The sequence below is a fragment of the Oncorhynchus kisutch genome, linkage group LG14 (genome assembly GCF_002021735.2).
Source record: "Oncorhynchus kisutch isolate 150728-3 linkage group LG14, Okis_V2, whole genome shotgun sequence".
NCBI lineage: Eukaryota > Metazoa > Chordata > Actinopteri > Salmoniformes > Salmonidae > Oncorhynchus > Oncorhynchus kisutch.
Window position 1 is genome coordinate 56,123,971 of NC_034187.2, and position 15,665 is coordinate 56,139,635.

The following is a 15,665-nucleotide window of genomic DNA, read 5'->3' on the forward strand; positions in this document are numbered from 1 at the left end:
CAATACAGTCTGAAGAGGTTTTGTAATTTAAAAAATACCATAAATCTGAACGTCTGTAATGAGCATTATGATGCATTTACATGACACTTTAATAACATGCAGCCAGGTTCCCCATTAACATTACATGGGGAATATTAACACTGGGGCCTCTCAATGGTGTGTACTTAGTCCCCTCCTGTATTCCCTGTTCACCCATGACTGCGTAGCCAAACATGACTCCAACACCATCATTATGTTTGCTGACGACACAACAGTGGTAGGCCTGTTCACAGACAACGATGAGACGGCCTATAGGGAGGAGGTCAGAGAACTGTCAGTGCGGTGCCAAGACAACAACCTCTCCCTCAATGTGAGCAAGACAAAGGAGGTCATCGTGGATGACGGGGCTGTAGTGGAGCAGGTCGAGAGTTTCAAGTTCCTTGGTGTCCACATCACCAACAAACTATCATGGTCCAAACATACCATGACAGTCGTGAAGAGGGCACGACAAAACCTTTTCCTCCTCAGGAGACTGAAAAGATTTGTCATGGGTCCCCAGTTCCTCAAAAGGTTCTACAGCTGCACCATCGAGAGCATCCTGACCGGACTCCAGTCACCCAAGTCATAGACTGTTTTCTCTGTTACTGCACGGGAATCGGTACCAGAGCGCCAAATCTAGGACCAAAAGGTTCCTCAACAGTTTCTACCCCCAAGCCATTCGACAGCTGAACAATTCATAAAAATCGTCACCAGACAATTTACATTGACCCACCCCCCCTCCCATCTTGTACACTGCTGCTACTCGCTGTTTGTTTGTTACCTATGCATAGTCACTTTGCCCACCTACATATACAGATTACCTCAACTAGCCTGTACCCCTGTACACTGACTCGGTACCGGTGCTGTATATAGCCTCATTATTCTTATTCTTATTGTGTTACTTTTTATTATTCCTTTTTATTTTAGCCTACTTGGTAAATATTTTCCTCTTCTTGAACTGCACTGTTGGTTAAGGGCTTGTAAGTAAGTATTTCACGGTAAAGTCTACACTTGTTGTATTAGCGCATGTGGCAAATAAAGTTTGATTTGATTTAAATAATGGTATGTAACTGAATGTCTAGAATTAGAACAACATTCAAAATTCTAATAGTTGGCCAAACTCTAAATATATACTGCTTCTCCAATATAGTGGTTGGTTGTTTAGCAACAAAACTGACATGTGTGTAAATGGGGTAGAACAGACATAAATAAATGGAACAAAACAACAAAACATAAATAAATGAACAATGAGCACTAGTCTCTCAAATACATTGTTACAATTCTAACCATATTAGCATAGACTTGACATCAGTCAACACCTCCAAACAAGACAGGGTATTGTAGTGACCTTTCATAGACAGCTGTGTGTTATGAGTTATGCTGTTCATTTGTTGTGTTGTACTTTCATTTTTTTAGGGGGTCGGATCAGCTTTAGTATTGTGGATAGATTGTCTCAATGTAATTGTCTGCATCATTTCCAATCCCCTATACATTTTTGGGGGGTAAATATATATATTTATAAACAATAACACTTAGGCTTCTACTTCCAGCTTATACATACTATATACATTTTCTAGACACAATCTATTTTACAATAGTTATATTTTGTTTATTTTTTGTCCTGGCCTCTATTTCTGATGTCCATCCAGTTTGATTTCTATTTACCATATATTTACCAGGCTTTCCGAATACACTGTATTTGAACATTTTATTCATCCTTCATTCCGTTCAGTCAGTCAGAGTGTTATCTATTCAGTCATTTGTCCGAGTTTCAATAGGAACTAAATCAAAGAGAATAAAACAGCCTTATCCATTAGTTTATTGAAATCCATGTGTGTATTCAAAATGTTCTAAATTCTCCAAAGGGCTTTAGCCTGTCACTTTAATAATTCAATGTTTAATTTAGGCCTATGCAAATGTAAAAAAAATAGGCCTTCAACTTGTGTACTTTGCAATTTAGGCTATCATTTTTGCTACTGGTGTTTTTTCGGGAATCATTTTAGAACTCTATTTGTGTTTTATAACTTTTTATTATAGAGCTCCCCTGAGAAAGAGTCTCTCACAGGCCTCTAAATAGAGCCTCTAAATGTATTTAATCAAAATAGGTGAAGAAGCATGTGCAGCGGCTGATAGGGAAAACTGGTCTGGCAATAATTATAGGCTATAGATAGTCTTGACCATTAGGGACCCCTTGGCTATTTCACTCAGGACAGGTTATAGCCACGACTTAATCAAAATGTTAATTTGTCTCATTTATTGATATGGATATAGCCTCTGCGTGATGGGGTTGTGCAGCGCAAATGGTTATAACAAACCTACATAGGCCGTAAATTGTAAATAAAAATTTGTTCTTAACTGACTTGCCTAGTTAAATAAAGGTTAAATAAACATACAGAGTGGAATTCACGAATACAACAGTCAAAATGCCTGATATAAGGACTACAGTCTATGCTCCAAAATACTGGAAAAATGTTGATTCATTAGGTTACATGATCACCACAGTAGCCCTACCTATAAAAATTCATTAAGCAATTATATGGCCATTAAATAACACACGATAGCATGGTATATTTATAAAGCAGAATAGGCCTAGCCTAAATCATATTTACGTTCGGTTCATGTCCTTTGCAGATGCCACATTACTGACAAAAGTTTGTGCGTATTAAAAATATCTGTAACCGAGTGAAGGAGACGTAAAGTAAGAATTGACATATGGTTTTATGTTTACAGATCTAATTTTATGTTTACGTTTCATGCATGGCTTTTCTTACAATCCTAACAATTTATGTACGGGTTTTCTTACTATCCCAACGATAAGTACATTCAACCTTTTGGCAGCTATCTCACTCCACATAACACCCCTAGACTATAATGTAAATGATTACAAAATGCCAAAGATGAGGCTAACACATCTCACATTCTCCCACATTTCAGGTTGGCAAAAAACTGTACTATTGATACAGAAAGTATTACCCTCTTTCACAGAAAGGATTTCCCTTTTTCTTTGATGTTACAGACAAACGAGGACAAACAATAGTAGCCTGCCTCTGACTTTATCAGAAACTTGCCCATGCTGGTATATAAATTCAACAATATAACACCAACCAACCTCTTTTGGGTTTATTTATGTAGGTATTACAGACTCGGTCAGGGAGAGGTTGAAAATATAATTGAAGACACTTGACAGTTAGTTCGCACATGCTTTGAGTACACGTCCTGGTTATCCGGATGGCCCAGCGGCTTTGTGAATGTTGACCTGTTTAAAGGTTTTGTTCACATCGGCTACCGAGAGCGTTATCACACAGTCATCCAGAACAGCTGGTGCTCTCGTGCATGCTTCAGTGTTGCTTGCCTCAAAGCGAGCATAAAAGGCATTTAGCTCGTCTGTTAGGCTTGCGTCACTGGGCAGCTCGCATCTGGGTTTCCCTTTGTAGTCCATAATAGTTTTCAAGCCCGCCACATCCGACGAGTGTCAGAGCCGGTGTAGTAGGATTCAATCTTAATCCTGTATTGACGCTTTGCTTATTTGATGGTCCGTCTGAGAGCATAGCGGGATTTCTTATAAGCATCCGGATTAGTCTCCCGCTCCTTAAGAGCGGCAGTTTTCTCCTTGTGCATGTGCATTTATCATAATTATGCGTTATAATAGTAGAATGTATAGTGCAGTTTAAAACCATGGTATTTCCATGATCCACATCTATACCAGGGTATAAATGAGGCCATACCATGGCATTATTTAGGCGCATGGCAGTACCATCATACTTCAAAGCTAAAACCATGGTATAAGTGAAAGTACGATAGTAGTACCATGGTACATGTTTGTAAGGGACAGTCCCCAGCCAGGCAGTGTTGCAGCGCAAGGCAGAAATACTTTGCACAGTTTAGAGTGTGCGTGTCACGACTTCTGCCGAAGTCGGTCCCTCTCCTTGTTCGGGCGGCGTTCGGCAGTCGGAGACTTGATTACACACAGGTGGATTGTATTTATCATCATTAGTCATTTAGGTCAACATTGGATCATTCAGAGATCCTCACTGAACTTCTGGAGAGAGTTTGCTGCACTGAAAGTAAAGGGGCTGAATAATTTTGCACGCCCAATTTTTCAGTTTTGCTCCCGAGTGGCTTCAGCGTTCTATGGCACTGTATCTCAGTGCTAGAGTCGTCACTACAGACCCTGGTTCGATTCTAGGCTGTATCACAACTGACCGTGATTGGGAGTCCCATAGGGCAGCGCACAATTGGCCCAGCATCGTCTGGGTTTGGGCGGGGCAGGCCGTCATTGTAAATAAGAATTTGTTCTTAACTGACTTGCCTAGTTAAATAAAGGTTCAATAAATAAATATCAAGTAATGAATAGTGTACAGCCAAAATCTGACCATAGACATGTATATCCATCACTGTCACATTATAAAAAACGCTCTCATCAGATGCGCGTTTGAGAATGGTGTTCTCACATAATAGCATTTTGGAATGTTCACACACATGGCCGAGACAAGTGAACACATTGTTGAGCTTGGAATGGGAATTATTCATATTTTATCAAGCTTAATGTTGTGATCCGTTTTATCAGCCTCATCTTTGTGTTTAAACATTTTAGTATGGAACCACTTTTCTGGCCTATTGTCTCGCAACTGTCCCAAAGTCTGTTTTGAACTGTCCCAGACATATCTTTTACGTTTTTTAACTGACTATAAACATTTTAGAGCCCTGGTTGTAGGTGATACAGAATCTGATTCCACCAGCATGCACAGGGTGAAGGTAAGTTGGCCAAAATACACACACCTTGAGGCTAGTTAGCTAAGTTGGCAAACAGTAAAATTATTTGATTTCCCCCCACTGTAACTGTGTTAGCCAGCAGTGCACAATATGGGTTTGGTAGATAAACTAAAGTTAGCTAGGTGGCCTGCACGAAAAATAACTTCTATAAATAGCTAGGCACCGTATTTGTCATCTACCCTCTTGGTGCTGGCATCGGCTGTAGCTGAGCTACTAACATTAGCTAAATCTAAACTCTTTGTTTCGAATCCTCATCGCTATATTCCGATTGAAACATGGATGTCACCATATAGCTAATAGACGTTCCATCGTCTAAGTTGTGTTGATGAGAGGAATCACTTGAAGCCATTTTGTCTGGTCAGTTCTTTCAGTTGTGCCCAAAGGATTGTTAGTGTCCACCTCCTTTTCAAAAAAGCCTGCATTGGGGGACAGAGAACAAGGACCATCCCAAGTTGTAGTGTTTCAGAGACTGGGTAAAATGTGTCTGCTTGTATATTTAGCAATGAATCCAGTGATAGGAACATAATTGAAAGACGTCCAATGGCTTTATCGAACAAGGACAACCATATCTACACCCGTAAAAATGTATAGTCCGATCAGTATAACATAGAGCCTTCAAGAAATGCCACAAAGCAGGACATGTATTTTTTAGACCCCACCCCCTCACTGTTCAAGAAATGCTTCAGACATGATGTAAAAAAAAAAGCCCAGATCCCACCAGGTGAAATTCCCCTTTAAAAACTTCTCTAGGATAGGGGGCAGCATTTGGAATTTTGGATGAAAATCTTTCCCAAATTCAACTGCCTGCTACTCATCCCCAGAAGATAAGATATGCATATTATTAGTAGATTTGGATAGAAAACACTCTGACGTTTCTAAAACTGTTTGAATCATGTCTGTGAGTATAACAGAACTTATGTAACAGGCAAAACCCCGTTTTTTGAGGTCACCCTCTTTTCAATGGGTTTTCATTGGGAATCCAGATTTCGAAGGGACTTGCTTGCCGTTCCTACCGCTTCCACTGGATGTCACCAGTCTTTAGAAATTGGTTGAGGTTATTCCTTTGTGTAATGAAGAAGTACGGCCATCTTGAACGAGGGTCACTTCATGTGTACTGTTTGATAGAGGCTCATGACCAGAAAGCATGCTTCAGTTTGTTTTCTTCCTGTATTGAACACAGATCATCCCGTCTTCAATTTGATCAATTATTTACTTGAAAAAATACCTAAAGTTGTATTTTCAAAAGTAGTTTGAAATGTTTTGGCGAAGTTTACAGGTAACTTTTGAGATATTTTGTAGTCACGTTACGCAAGTTGGAACCAGTGTTTTTCTGGATCAAATGCGCCAAATAAATTTACATTTTGGATATATATGGACGGAATTAATCGAAACAAAAGGACCATTTGTGATGTTTACGGGACATATTGGAGTGCCAACAAAAGAAGCTTGTCAAAAAGGTAAGGCATGATTTATATTTTTATTTCTGCGTTTTGTGTTGCGCCTGCAGGGTTGAAATATGGTTTCTCTTTGTTTACTATGGTGCTATCCTCAGATAATAGCATCGTTTGCTTTCACCGAAAACCCTTTTTGAAATCTGACATGTTGGCTGGATTCACAACATGTGTAGCTTTAATTTGGTATCTTACATGTGTGATTTCATGAACGTTAGATTTTTATAGGAATTTATTTGAATTTGGCGCTCTACATTTTCTCTGGCTTTTGGCCAAGTGGGATGCTACCGTCCCACATATCCCAGAGAGGTTTTACGCGATCCTCTTACTCCCCAGCATGCATCCGAATCTATTCGCCCCATGGGTGTGATCTGTCTTCAATCAAAACTTTGATCAAATGAATCAGACGTACACAGAAATTATGAGAGTAATACAGTATGTATATAGTTGTATTACGCATGGATTAGAATACAGATACCAGAATGAAACAAAGCACAATGTTATCGGTAGAGAGGGCTTATAAATTGTAAATAAGAATTTGTTCTTAACTGTCTTGCCTACTTAAATAACAAAAAAATACTCTAATTATACATTCTATTCAGTTACATAATAAATACATAGCACACATAACTCCACTAAAAAAATCTAAATATATCAGTGCAATATACAGATAAAGTGCTTCACTCAAAAGGGAAAAGTATAACTGCTAACCAAAATACTAATAGGAAGTGATTCACAACAAAGCATTTGATTAAAAAAAGGGAAAGCACACAAAGAGCAAACAAAGATTACAAGCTACAACAATTGATCACACATGAAATAGCACAACATGAGAACACAATATGAGAACATTATATCACATTTCCCTGAGATTTAACTCACATTCAATTGTTATACTCCGTTATGCTATAATACATGTTGTTGACCGCTGCAATTGTTTTTAATGTTTTGTCCACGTCTTTGCTCTTGTATTGTATGTTCACACTGCCCTCGCAAAATAGGTTAATCACGGGTCTTTTTCTGGTTAAACAAAGGTTAACTCTATCAAATCCAATAAATACTCTCTATAATCTATACTATTTGGAACATTCTCCCTCAATACTACTATATCTAACTGTGCAACATCTAATGCAAAACTGCAGTATTCCGACTCCTATTACTATTTTAGCTGCAACTGCTACCACTAAGGGACACTCAGTAGTAAGACCTCACACTGGAGTTTCTTGGCCTTGTTGCTGGATTGCTGCTGGATTCTCTATAGACAGAAATGTGTCAAAGTATTTGTCGTCTTTGAGCTCATTCTCCAGCATGTCAGGAATCTGTGAAGTTGGAGTCAGAAGGTACAGAGACACATCTTTAGTTATCCACCAACAGGAACGCCATTGATATGATATAAAATGAAAACAAAGTGTTAGTTCCTTTTGTGCCCTCGATATGTTTCCTCTTCATCGTCAATAAGATTATGTTAATTTACCTGCATGCCATCGTCTGATTGTCTTCTCTCAGTCTTGGACTCCGTGTTCACAAATGCCACGAAATGGATCAGAGTGTAAATTCTAAAGGAACAAAAATAAAATAATAATCATGCAATAGCTATAAAATGGGTGCGACTTCATGGGTTCATTTATCATAATATAAAGGCAAACTAAATTACTTTAAGAAAATAGTATTTTGAAAATGTGGTTTAGAATTTGGTGATCCTGCCTATAAATAAATACATAATTAATTTAAATAATCACCTGTGGTAGAACATGGCAAAGAACTGGATCAGCAGTAAGGATGCAAATCCCAAAAGGAACATCAGTCCTACTGGATCGATAAATAGATACTCCCTAGTCTGAGTCAGATTGAGATTGGATTTTGGGATTTTGATGGTGACTGAGGTTCCAATGGCCTGAAGAGTGAATGTTGCCACCAGCCACATGGCATTGCAGATGAAAAAGATAAAAGTCACCTGTATGAAGAGGAGATGAGTTTCAATTAAAGGGATATGAACAAGACAGGCAAGCATGCACAGACAGTGGATTTCTCCAACTAGTGATTGTTTCAATAGCAGTAAAACTATCTTTTTAATACCAGAGACAGACAAAGTACTACACCTTCTACTTCATGCTAATATCATGTACATTGAAATGAAAAGACAGCATACAGCCATAGCCATAGCCGCAGGGAAGTAGGAGTGTTGCAGCACCCCATGATAAATTGAAATAATTTAGCTAAAATGTAAAAAAAAATACTAGTTTCAGGAAACAAGGCGTATGTTGCGCATCATTACTTCACGGGAAGTCATGTTGCGCATCATTACTAAAATGTGTTTTGTGGCAGAAATGACATGACATGAAATGAAATGACATTAACTTTTAATGTGCCTTAATATCAAACTTGTATGCATTTTGTAAATACTAAGAAAGTTGTTAAATTACGAGCCTAGTTGGTTTAGTCAGGGAAAAAGTCAGGAAACTTCCCGCTAGCCGTGATTGGCTGAGATAATGTATGGGCTGGACATGCGGAGAGATGGCCGAGAGATGCGGAGAGATGGTCTGCCATGTAGCAAGATTCTGTCTATAACATGAGCTGCTCAGTATGTGTAGGTAATCCTTTCTAATCCACCTTTTTTGAAAAACATGAAGAACTATATATGGGTAAGAGAGTCTAGCTAGCGACATTTTCAGATATTATACGTTTCTAATTTTGTCCGAAAATCATTTTCATTGCAAGTTAAAGCTTACGTTACCTGGCTGGCAGGGCTAGCTAATGTTAGATGTATGATCTGTGTAGTAATATTATTTGTATCTCAGAGCCATTTGCATTTCTAGTTATAACACAATGTTAGCTAGTTGGCTGACATTGAACCTAGTTGGTTGGCTCTAGCTACAGATTCATGCAGGGTAGTAACGTAGGGATGGTGCCAGGTTACCTACAGACGTGATGCTTGTTATTCAATCTTCGTTTAATCAAACCCGAGTCCTTTAGGTGCCTTTTGGCAAACTCCCAGTGGGCTGTCATTTGCTTCCGTCTGGCAACTCTACCATAAAGACCTAATTGGTGGAGTGCTGCAGAGATGGTTGTCTTTCTGGAAGGTTCTCCCATCTCCACAGAGGAACTTTAGAGCTCTGTCAGAGTGACCATCGGGTTCTTGGTCACCTCCCTGACCAAGGCCCTTCTCCAACAATTGCTCAGTTTCGCCGGGCAGCCAGCTCTAGGAAGAGTCTTGGTGATTCCAAACTTCATCCATTTAAGAAAAATGGAGGCCACTGTGTTCTTGGGGACCTTCAATGATGCAGACATTTTTTTGGTACCCTTCCCCAGATCTGTGCCTTGACACAATCCTGTCTCGGAGATCTACGGACAATTCCTCAACTGTGGGACCTTATATAGACAGATGTGTGCTTTTCCAAATCATGTCCAATTAATTGAATTTACCACAGGTGGACTCCAATCAAGTTGTAGAAACATCTCAAGGATGATCAATGGAAACAGGATTCACCTGAGCTCAATTTCGAGTCTCATAGCAAAGGGTCTGAATACTTATTTAAATAAGGTATTTCCAATATTTATTTGTAATACATTTTTATGTTTATTGCTATTAATATTGTACAATCTGTGTGTCTCTTTATTGGCCTGGGCTACTGTTTGCATTCTAGACCCAGTTTCCCAAAAGCATCTTACTGTCAGTTTGACACTGTCAGAGTAGCCACTCATTTCTGCCATTTGTGTGGTATTAAAAAAGATAATGCTAATGTCTTATTTCATGTAAATGTTGAAATGCGTTTATAAAAAGGTCCATTTCTTCCCAGACCCTGCAACAACAACAAAAAAGCCCATACAGCTGTATGTGGAAATCCTAAAAACGCATCTTCTAAACTGTATGCCGTAACACTAATGTGATTTATAGATGCATGCAATGGTTTATCATAAAGGGGATCCCCCCCAGCACCGCCCACTCAAAACAGGAGCTATGCATACAGCATACCTTGTTTCTCAGTTCCTTTAGGTCATTTGTGATTTTCTTCTGTTTTTCTTTATCCTCAGCCAGAGGTTCCAAATAGAGCTTCTGGAGCTCTCTCCAAAAGTCCTCCTCTTCCTGAAGCACACCAAGAGACACTTATTAAATAGTCAAGTCAGATATCTTCAGTGTATAGTGAAACATATGTGATTCTGGATGTAGTGACATACCAACAACGTGAAGCGGTTAGATAACTTTATATGTATCTTGTAGCTTTTATGTCATTCATAATATTATGTTGGTAACAGAATAGGAAATCTACCTTCACAAGAAAATCTTCATTTAGAGGGAAGTCATAGGACTTCTTCTGCAGTTGTGTTACAAAGTCTGTAGATACAAAGAATCAAATCAAATCTTAGTTATTTTATTAGTCACATGCGCCGAATACAACTGGTGTAAACTTTACAGAGAAATGCTTGGTTATGAACCTTTCCCAGCGATGCAGTTAAAATATATATATAAAATAAAATAGTAACTTCCACAAGAAAAACAAAATAAAATACACTATAATTGAGCTACATACAGGGAGTATCAGTACCAGTACAATGAAGAGGGGACATAGTTGGCACAGTGTGCAGAGTAAAGGTTACTAGGTGAAGTCTAAATGTGTGTGTTACTTTCTCACGTTTGTAAGATAATATCATAATGTCTTCATCTTTAAAGTCACACAGTGGAAAGATTGTAATAGATCTATTTAAAAATATACTCACTTTGTTCAGTAGACTGATGAGAACAGAATTCCACATTCCTAGATCGAAAGAAATCAAACATTATTTGGTGTGCATTTCACACAGCTTTCTCAATACACACATCAAAGTAGGAGAAAATGAAGAATACACACTTTAAGAGAAAGATTTAAAGACGTTAGATGAAAATATATTGCGTATGGAATTAATGAATCACTCCCGAAACGGAGCCTTGTGGAATGCCACATATAGCCTTGGAGTATAAGACTTATCATTGAATTGGTACCTGTCAATTATTTTACTTAGAACATAGTACAGTATATTGGAGTTATGCTTTGAAAAAAAAATACAGATCCAAATACTATGCTTACGGTTTACACAGAAGTGGAGAAATCATGTAAACACTCCAGACACTCAAAATGTAAATACCTGTTATTGTCCTGAGAGGTCAGATTAGGGTTCACCTTTGGCTCATTAGCCAAGACAACTGTTTCTGGCAACTGACCATTCTGGTCTGCCACTTTTCCACTGTCCCAGCAGAGAAACTTGCAGCACTTGGCCTGTAGGATGCGCTGTGTGATGGCCTTGGCTGGTGGTGGCGCAGCGACTTGGACACCTGTCTCCCGAGTGCCCCAGGACACATTGTTCATGTTGACCATGGAGTAGATGGTCAGCAGGAGGTAGCCACTGGGGATAGAGATGAAATACAGGAGGCCGTAGACGACCAGATGGAACTCCTTGGGGTGGAGCGCTGCTGTGATGATGTTCATCAGCACCAGGCCTATGATAAATAGACCGCTAGGAGTCCAAATGGTTTGCTGCTCAACCATAGCACCTGAGATGAACAGAGATAGTTAACATAATCACAAAGAATTGACGTTTTGTATTTAATGAATGTCCCAGTTTGATATTGCCCATTACGTTGAATGGTCAGTCCGTAACGCTGAGGTTGGTATTCTTGAGGTTCTAGTCTTGCAGTCCTAGTCTAGTGTCATCATTTACCTACGATGGACAAAGCGGTTCCTATCATGAGGAAAGCGTACAAGACACTCATGACGGCTGCTATGGCGATCTGTGTGTCCGATTTCAGCTTGAAGCACAGCAACAGGTACACCACAGGGGGCACTGTTGCAAGGACCAAAGCAACGTTGGGATCGATGTCTAGTATGAATGACAAGCTTCCTAAAAAAAAGAGAAAGGACCAGAACTATTATGAACGATATTCCTCTTCCTTCGGTTTACAAAATGTTTGTATCCTGTTACATTCCAACAACAAACTACCCCAAAGCTAGAGCTGTATGAGGCCCCTGACAGGCAGGTTGCCGTGGATACCTGAGATCATTAGGCAGATTGTGGCCGGGCCTAGGATGGAGGCAGCCATGCTGAGAATCTGGTAGAGGATGAAGGGTTTGGAGATGGAGCTGTTCCTCTGGGAGGTCAGAGACCCTGAGCCCAGCAGATCGATGGTGTTGGCCATGGTGGAGGGCCCCCAGCGCCGACGCTGGTTATAGAACTCCTTGAAGTCCTGGGGGGCGTTGGTGTAGGCGTCGGACGCAGCGTTGTACTCCACCCTCCAGCCCTGCTGCAGCAGGAGAGTGCACAACCAGCGGTCTTCACCTGTAACAGAGCAGAGGGAGGTACTGTAGAGGAGAGAGTACTACACAGACAAGTAGCTCTGTTCTTCGAGTGACTGTTGTCCAGGAATAAAGATTTACCTTGATCGTACTGTACGTAGTGGCTAGCCTCCGTGGCCTTAGTGGTGTATCTCTTCATGACGTTGTCGTCCATGAGGGCTGTGCCCCTGAACAGACTGAAGCAGCCGGGGCTGCAGAGCACGCTACCAAACACGTGCTCTGCAGTCTTCTGAAGCCAGTGGCCCACCGCATACTCAAACTTCTGATACCATACCATAGGACCTGGGGCAATATAACAGAATGATCCGACGTGGGATAGCACACCATAGGGTATATTCTTGCCTTTTATGTCTAGTGTTATAATGTAAAAAGTGTTATGAATGTACTTTAAACACATTTTATTCCATTCGACCATAGAACCTGAGTAGATATCTGTATAATAGGGGCCATAAATGATGTATATTATACCCTAACTGTACATATAGTGTTCACATACAATATTGATTTAGGCCCGGGTACATATAGTGAAAAAAAGCAGGTACCATTGCACTCAAACTTAAACTTAAATAGTCTTGGTTGGTGAGTACATCCAATAAACAATTAAACCAATAAGATGATCCGGGTACATTGTTCAGTTGTGGCTGTCTATCAGATATGACATCTCCCGAACAATCATTTGATTCCTATTACGATTCACACGAAAGCTTTACCTACCTGTGCCTGTCGGGTGAATCCTCCCACATGCCGCACCCACTCGTGGATAAAGTTTCAGTCGATCTATTAGGAGCATTACAGCATAGGGCTGGAAGTCGGTGTCCCCATCCAAAGCCAGGAGATAGGTATTGTCCTTCTCTTTCTAACAAAATACAAGAGTATCAGTCCCATTTCCTATGTAACATACACTATAACAATAATAGAACAACAATTTATCCAAGTCAGGATGCTAGAATTATAATAAATAATAGTTTGTGCTGTTTACCATCATCTTTTCCCTCAGCCCGTTCTCATCTCCACCCTGCTCAAACTTCTTGAAATACTTCCTGGTGAGTCGCCAGCCGAGAATGTAGTACAAGTACATAATCTGTAACAGTGAGTGAACTAATCAAGTCTGTGGTTTCATGTCTAATTCAACTTCATCATCCGACTTTAATTCAGGTATATCACTTTCAATGGAATCGTAGCTTCGTGATTGTACAATCACAATTGAAATAGTGTTAGACCTTTCACAGACACGTGGTAAACTGTACATTGACAGCGTTGTCTCACCTGAGACCATCTCTTCTTGTGGCGGATCAGTAGCTTGTCCTTAAAGTGCACCATCAGCAGGTTTCCATTAGGGAGGGTGTACTCCAGTCGACCTCCGTAAGGGGTGTGCAGGATCCTCTGGCATGGAAGGGGTGGGCTCTCTTTGAAGATGCATGAATCCTTCTCATTGAAGATACTGAGGATGAAATGAGGGAAAGTTTATGTACATTATTATCCTCACCCGTACTGTTAAATCTGCAGTGTACACTGGGTTAGCAGTGCTGGGATTACAGCACATTAGCACACTGAGCACCCCAGCAATGGGGGCCAAACTCGCTGCTTTGACGCGTGCAGGTATTTTTCACTACACCAAATGCGCTTAAGCCTCAATCCAGCACCTGTCTGCTGTCAGAGGAGATGTCAACTGTGTGCGTTCCCTGAAGTGAGAATTTACCCTGATGACATTGCCATGGAAAGTCTCATTAGGTTTTTATGCTTACTTTAGGCTCAACTTTTGACCCTTTTTTTAAACATGTTTTTCCCCTACTGTCTGTGTTTGTTTTCTACTTGGACAAAAATGACATTCCTGATTGCGTAATTCCAGTTCTCCTGATTTGTATTTATTTATCAGGCACACACTTTAACAAATAATGACATTGATGGCGTTTTGTTACAAATGGTGGAGAATGTGGGTAGAGCATCCCCTGGTGGTTTTCAGAGGAATATGTGGTTCATTTTTTAAAAACTTCTTCTTGATAAATGTCTTGTTTTTTTCTAGTACATCTATATTATGATATCATACGTATTGTGTATTCATTTCTTTACAGATTAAATATTACATGGAGTATATATGCAGTTAATTTTGTGCGCATTGGATCATCATTTGTGAACATTTGTTACACTGCTTACTTGTAAACCTCTCGGATAACCTCCACCAGGTCCTCTGCGTATTCGTTCACATGTCGGCCTTTACTACCTTTCACGTCTTTAAAAGCATCATCAAAGTAAATGTGAGACTCGAAGCTCACATCATTGTTGGTGTTTTTCCTTGGCCTGTATTTGTCCAGTCTGGTAAAGAAACAAATTTTTTAAAACACATCATTTGCATTTAAAAGCTGCTAACTCTGCCAATTGTGTCGTTCTCAACCATGTAAAAACGTCAGACTGTACCTGAACATTGAGATGATCATTTTCATCATTTCGTCATAGCTCTCATGCCACATTGTTGCACACAGGTACACTGTGACTGGGTCAGTTTGCCTGTTGCTGGAGGAAACGTTAGAATCGTAATTTGACGCTTTCTCTCATGCACATGCATACAAAACTCTACCCACCCTCCACAGAATTTGCAATAATCTTACATTGTTTTCTTCCTCTGAATCTCAAAACGCGTGTTGAGCAGCATGGACTGTTCCAGAAAGGGCCCCTCGTACATCCTCCGCACAAACAGATTCTGTGTCCTCTCGATGCGCTGAAGCTGGAGGAACCAGATGTGCATTGTGCACAGCATCCAACCCAACCACCAGCAGAGTGCAGAGCCTCCCAAAAGGCCCATTTCTGTTAGGTCGGTCATGTGCTGGGGACAGAGGGTATGGGTGATGTCCCTGACTAGCCTCTCAAACCAGAAAGTATCGCCGCTTAGGCCCCTGCCATATGTGATATCATTGCAGTACTCTGTGATGGTGTAGTTAGCACCTCTGGAGTCACTTGAATTCTGGAAGAAGATAATGACAGGAGCGACGAACGCTGCCAGAACACCTAACGAGGCCAGGTACATGGGTAACAGGAAGCTTCGTCGCATGGCGTGCATTTTGCAAGCCACCACCACGAACCAATGGCACAGAGCGGAGGA

At 40.3% G+C, this 15,665-nt stretch overlaps 1 protein-coding gene across 1 annotated transcript; it reads right to left on the minus strand.

The window, feature by feature from the left end:
* Positions 1-7,450: 7,450 nt before the first annotated feature.
* On the minus strand, positions 7,451-15,036 carry LOC116353460 (chitin synthase chs-2-like). Its single transcript, XM_031789226.1, has 14 exons — positions 14,984-15,036; positions 14,723-14,881; positions 13,835-14,009; positions 13,548-13,649; positions 13,283-13,424; positions 12,650-12,850; positions 12,267-12,551; positions 11,941-12,116; positions 11,364-11,755; positions 10,959-10,971; positions 10,216-10,326; positions 7,982-8,196; positions 7,717-7,798; positions 7,451-7,561 (listed from the first exon to the last, which is right to left on the minus strand). Exons 1-14 carry the CDS (start codon positions 15,034-15,036, stop codon positions 7,451-7,453), a joined length of 2,217 nt encoding a protein of 738 aa, XP_031645086.1.
* Between the last annotated feature and the right edge of the window lie 629 nt (positions 15,037-15,665).

Coding starts and splice junctions, on each gene's coding strand:
- LOC116353460 (XM_031789226.1), bottom strand. CDS start 15,036: ATGTGGCATGAGAGCTATGACGAAATGATGAAAATGATCATCTCAATG. Junction 12,552..12,649: donor CTACGTACAGTACGATCAAG/GTAAATCTTTAT, acceptor GCTCTGTTACAG/GTGAAGACCGCTGGTTGTGC. Junction 8,197..10,215: donor TAAAGGAACTGAGAAACAAG/GTATGCTGTATG, acceptor CTCTTCATACAG/GTGACTTTTATCTTTTTCAT.